A 6,000-nucleotide genomic window follows, 5' to 3' on the forward strand; every position below is an offset into this window, starting at 1 on the left:
ATTTTTGTTCTCCTGTCGAACATTTTACGAACATTTACGAACAAATGTTTGTAAAAGTACAAAAAATGCTCGTCAAGTAATCATGTTACGAACAATGTTTTTGAAAAATGTACTAACTTTTAGGAACTTGTTTGTGGGTTATACGATTCACGAGCATTTCGTAACTCCCCCATCGGAATTCACAAACATTTACGAACATTTTTACAAAATATTTTTGTCTGAGTCAGGTCCAAAAAAAAGTAAAATAAAATTACAGAAAAAGATTGGGCAGTATTTTAATTTAAATATTCAGTAGGGAATTCAATAAATTGAAATAATCCATTTTTAGTCTTTTTAGTGCATAAAAATAATCAAATATCCTTGGCGCCAAAATAAAAGCCTGACCAAAAATGTTTAGTATTCCTAATAAAACCAATTCTAGTAAGTAATAATAAAGGGAAATTGGACACCTTTGAATTAGGGGAGCTTTGAAATTGAGCTTTTTTCTCCTATTTTTAAATGGAATTTAGTTTCACAATTGGTTTGTGGAGCAAAGTTGTATTACACTGAGAGAAATCCGAAAAAGTTAAAATAACATTCCGGAAATGTTAATTTCACCCTGCAGTATTGATCCGAAATCGGTGTAAATAATACCCTTTTTAGGTGTATTAGGGGTTAAAGTTATCCTTTTTTCATGTTAATTTTACCCATTTTACCCTTAAAAAGGTGTAAAATTAACATTAAAAAATGTTGATATATTTTTACACCTAAAAAGTGTTAATGTTATGAGGAAAAAATGTTAATCGCACCCTTTTTTTTCTCAGTGTATGATAAGATTCAGCTTTATTTAATAATAAGAAAAAATCCCAATTGAAAAGCTGTTCCAATTCAAGTACAGTAGACTTTCTCTCAAATGGGCATTTAGGACGAAATGTCATCCGGTTTATCGATAGATTTGTGCATCAAAATTCCCTAAAAAGCGCTCAATTATAAAGAATTACGATAAAATAGGAAGAACTACAGCGAATTTGAGCAAATTAGTTTCATAATTAAACGTGAAAATTGTCAACAAAATTTTTGGCCCGATTGAAAAAGAGCCGATTGAGCGAGAGTCTACTGTATACCCCACTTCGCCTTACAATTTTATTCGGTAAAGAGTTTGAAACTTTTAATATGAAATTTTCAAAATTGATTAATAATAAAATTTAAGAAGAATTTCAATTGTAAGCAACGATAGGGGGAAGTGGGGCACCTTTGAAATTAGGATTTTTCTCCTATGCCTAAGTGGAACTGAGCCAGATCATAATGTAATTTAGCTTCTCAATCTCGTGCATTTAATTATATAACGATAAGGCTCAATTTTATTTAAAAATAGGTGAAAAATCCCAATTTGAAAGGTGCCCCACTTCCCCCTACTCAGGAGAAAATTTCTTTACGACTTCATTGTGATTTATTATTTTCGATTATCGACTCAATTTTGTTCCTCATAATAGTTTACTTAATGTTTTCTTGCGGTTTTGTCTTTAAAGTTTTTTTTTCAAATATAAAAATGCTTTGCGAAATGTTCGAACTTGTAACTTAGATGCTGTCTCTCAAAAGTACTTTCACATCATTTTATCATTTACTGATTGTCAGCTGATTTGAATCGATTTCAATTATTTCAGCAAAAAACACATTTAGTCAGAGTTAAATTACTTTTGACGATTATGAAATTTAAAAATGGCAGTAAAAGTTTTTAAATGGTCAGTGACAATTCATATTTTATTCAAAAAATAGTTTAAAATTGGACCAAAAACGTTTAATTCAAGAGGTAACTCATTTCCATTTTTTCTGACAAGGGTTTCTTTTTTCTCGGGTTTCGCGATGCAGAAATTGGGTTTCTCGGGTTACGCGATGCAGAAATTGGGTTTCTCGATGCAGAAATTGGGTTTCTCGAGTTTCGCGATGCAGAAATTGGGTTTCTCGGGTTTCGCGATGCAGAAATTGGGTTTTTCGGGTTTTGCGATGCAGAAATTGGGTTTCTCCGGTTTCGCGAAGCGTTTCTCGGACAATTGACGAGGGTTTCTCAATATGAGTTACCTCTTGGTTTAATTAATCTTTTGTCTAGAATCGTTTACGATCATTCAAGACCGTAAAACCCTAAACGATCTACCCCTTTTCGCCAAAATTGTAGCATTTTAGGATACTTCAAGAAGTGAAAATTCTTAACCAAATAAGCTCTTATTTTCCTTCAGGAGAGTTTTAATAAAAATTTGGGGAAATGGGACACCTTTGAAGTGGGGCAGTTTTGAAATTGAGCTTTTTCCTATTATTTTTTAAATAGAATTGAGACTCATTTTAATATAATGCCTAGCGCACAATAATATTTGTTTTGTAAACATGTTTTTAATATTTCAATGAGAGTGAATGAAACCTAGATCTAGTTATCTCGCTCACTCTAACAGGCAATTTTGAAAACATATTTACAAACAAAAGTTATTGTGCGCTTGGCATAATTTAACTTCGTAATTTGTTTGCTGAGCTAAATTATATAATAATAATGTTAAAAATAGCTGAAAAACCTTTTTCAAAGCTGTGTCAATTCGAAGGTTCCCGACTCCCCCCTATTCCAGATTTTATTCTTTTCCAATCAATGTTAGTTTAAAATTTTTTACATTAATGAAATTGGCAGATCGTAAAATATTGGCAAAAGAGGTAAATCCATAAACAATTATCAAAAAGCCCATGAGTATTCTTTTATTTTTTGGTTTTAAATATTTTTTTCTATTTTTACTGCCCTAGAACTAAATGGTAGCCTCTATGTATTTTCTTTTCAACATTTCATTTTAAAGTTCGAAAATGAAACTTCATTAAAGAATATTTTTTTTAAAAATGATACCGAAGAATAAAAAATGCACAAAGTAATTTTAGTCCGAAGTAGCACCTTTAAACCTCAACATTTCAGAAATATTTCATGACATTTTGGTGATGGTAAAATTAAAGAAAACAAATATTCTAAATAGATGGGGGGTAGACAGTATAAGCGAGAACATCTCACTATTTACAGAAAAAAACTAATTATTTAACAGGGAAGATTCTGAACAATCCTCCCTAATACTTATTAAATTCTATAAATATTTACAAAAGAGGTAAATTGTCATAAGCTTGAGCGAAACAGAAAACAAATGTAATAAAGAATGATGTATTTGAACTTGATTGGAATAAAAACTATTGTCATGTGAATTTCTTTCATGAAATATTTCTCTAAAATATCACTTTACATCTCTCACCTAGGACTATCATTTCACATTTTAATTTCTAGCAAATCTTCACAAAAAAAAATTCTTGCAAAACATAAAAAGAATACAAGAAAATATTCTCAAAAAAATTAAATTGATTACAGAATAAATTCGATAATACATCTAAGTTCTTTATTGAAAAATACATTTAGCTAAGCACAAATGAGGGGACTTTTTTTTGATGATAAGAAGGAAGATGGTGATAGAGATAGGGGAAGTGAAAGGCGAAGAAGACAGCATACGTGGCAGAACACAATGGACTTATTTTTTTCTTATACGAGGACAATCCATAGAGATAAGGACGAAAGCAGTCTAGAGTTTGGTCACGGCATTTTCGACGGCGGCACCTGGTGGGGCACTAGCCACCACCACAATACCATCAGATCCTCCAGTCGTGCCGCCGTCTGACACAATACCAGGATTGTCAATTCCTACCTTTTTCTCCTCACGCGTCGGCGGTGCCCTCAGGAATGTGAGAAGAGGTGCGTAGGCAAAGCAGATCACTGCCATCCCAACCAGCATCCATTCGAAGCCAATGGTATTCACCAGGGTCCCACTGCAATGACACAGAATAAATTGCTGTAGGAAGACCGTTATGAGACCTCCGTAAAGGTCATGAGATCAATTCAGGAAATCTTGAACAAAATCTCCAGTCAATGGAATTCCCTTCCTATCCCAAAGACACAAGCATCGTCATAGTAATTATTTTTTTAGAGTTCCGTTCCGTAGCAGCATGAAAATTCCTCTCACAAGTTCAACTAAGATGAACTACCAGACTGACCTATTAAGCTTAAACTTATCTTACGTACATTTTAAGTAAGTCAGCACGCACTGTGTTGTAGTTCAAGTTCAAAAACATTGTTTGTTCCCATTCTTATGATTTTCTTTTTAAAAAACTTTCCTCGGAATTTCATTTGAATTTCATAATCTGCCCCAAGAGTATTAATAAATTCAATATTTTTGAAAATGCATAAATTTAATTTTGATTTATAGTTGAATTGAAAAATTTCAAGGTTATAGACTTTTCAAGATTGAACAGAAATTCTAATTATTTTTCACATTTTTGTGTTTGTAACATCCAATTGACCTAAAGTCGTCACTTCCAAATGACGCAACTTGAACGTAACTTAGGAGTTAAAATATTTTTACTTGAAAACTATTTTTTTTAATTAGGTGTTCTCTATGTTATACTTTTTAGCTGAGATTCTTTATAATCTCATCTTTTGTGGTCACAGGTGAAATCCGACCTCGTCAGATCGGGCCCAAATTTTGGATTTACGCGTTTTGACACTCATAGATCATGAATATGTATCATATGCGCCAAAAATCGATTTTCGTGGACGTCCCGTCCGTCCGTTCGTAGTAAAACCATTTCTGGAGAGAGAACGGAAAGAGATATAGACAAGCGGTTTTCGGCAAAGGTTAAATGTCGATGGGTGGCTAGAAGTAGGTGATATCAGATCCACCCCCCTCCTTCCGCCTTCCTACCCCTAAATTTTATTTTTTTAATAACTCAGTCCCTATGGCATCGATCGATCTCAAATTTTAATATGTTATAGCTGGACCTAAGAGCTTTCGATCAGTACCAAAGTTAAGGTATCCCGACCCTCCTGACCCGAGCTAAAAGGAGTTAAATATTCATTTTTCGAATGGAAATATCTCCGATTCTAATTATCAGAATTCGAAAAATTTTAGTGTTTTGGAAAGCTCTCGTGGAGTACTACAACCCTCGTGATAACTCAATTTCATCCGATTTAACCGAAAGTGCGATTAATCAAAAAATCGATTTTCGAAAATATAATTTTGAATATTTCGAAAACTAGACGATGCTTTTTCTTTAAATTTTAGTATGTTGTAGCTAAGGTCGAGACCTTTCCAACGGTGGGTCGCACTCCTCCCTCGATGTTCCCTGACCCGAGCTCTCCGAGCTATAATCAAAAATGTCTTGACGACCTGACTGCATTTTTGGTGTTTATGATACGATTTCGATGAAATTTTAGTATATATTGTATCTGAGATCGAGGTCTTTCTAACGATATATCCCATCCGTTTCTACAACAACCCACTGTATCCTGACCCTTACTATATCGTCAATTAAATCAGCATTTGTCGTAACTTATTTTTTTTGCGATTTTGGGATATATACATATTTAGAATCAGCGTCATTTTGTTTATTAAACGCACTTGAGAAAAAGAAACCTTTATAAGCCCATTAAAAATTATTTTACACAAAAAGTATCGCAAGTGCCCTCAATTAATAAAAATTTATTAGAATTTGACGTAACTTCCATTTTTGGGGAAGTTACGACAAATTTCCATACAAAATTTTCACTAATCAGCATTTGTCGTAACTTCTTTTGCTCGTTTGCGTGGCTTGTAATTTGCAGCAAAAATGTAATATTTCTCACTGAAATGTTCACAAACTTTTCCAAATATCCAAAGACAGTGCGAATAATGCAACATTGAATCATTTTAATTCAATATTGAATATGAAATAAAAGCTTTTAGGGAGAGGAATAAGAGTTTAATTGATTAATTTACTCAAATAAAGGCGATTATTATCACTAGAGTCATTGAAATTGATATAATGCATTTTGGAAAATTGTCGTAACTTCCAAGATTTCCATACATTGGAAGTTACGGCTTTATAAACGATGGAAGTTACGATATCGTGTTTCTTCTAACATATATCTCAATATCTCAGCTTTTAAAACATTTTATAAAGATTTTCTCGAGGTAACTT

The 6,000-nt window shown here is 32.9% G+C and overlaps 1 protein-coding gene across 6 annotated transcripts in view; it reads right to left on the reverse strand.

The window, feature by feature from the left end:
• The window catches only part of LOC129801085 (synaptic vesicular amine transporter), a 43,604-nt gene that overhangs the window by 3,141 nt on the left and 34,463 nt on the right, over positions 1-6,000 (reverse strand). For 4 of the 6 annotated variants that reach the window (XM_055845848.1, XM_055845863.1, XM_055845856.1 and 1 more), the window contains one exon: positions 1,392-3,813. In XM_055845848.1, coding sequence (XP_055701823.1) covers positions 3,570-3,813 — 244 coding nt within the window. In that variant the 3' untranslated portion in view covers positions 1,392-3,569. Of the gene's footprint in view, positions 1-1,391; positions 3,814-6,000 lie in introns of those variants that run through there. The other 2 variants (XM_055845877.1, XM_055845885.1) reach the window with 1 other exon arrangement.

The sequence above is a fragment of the Phlebotomus papatasi genome, chromosome 1, assembly GCF_024763615.1.
Source record: "Phlebotomus papatasi isolate M1 chromosome 1, Ppap_2.1, whole genome shotgun sequence".
In the NCBI taxonomy this organism is placed as follows: Eukaryota; Metazoa; Arthropoda; class Insecta; order Diptera; family Psychodidae; genus Phlebotomus; species Phlebotomus papatasi.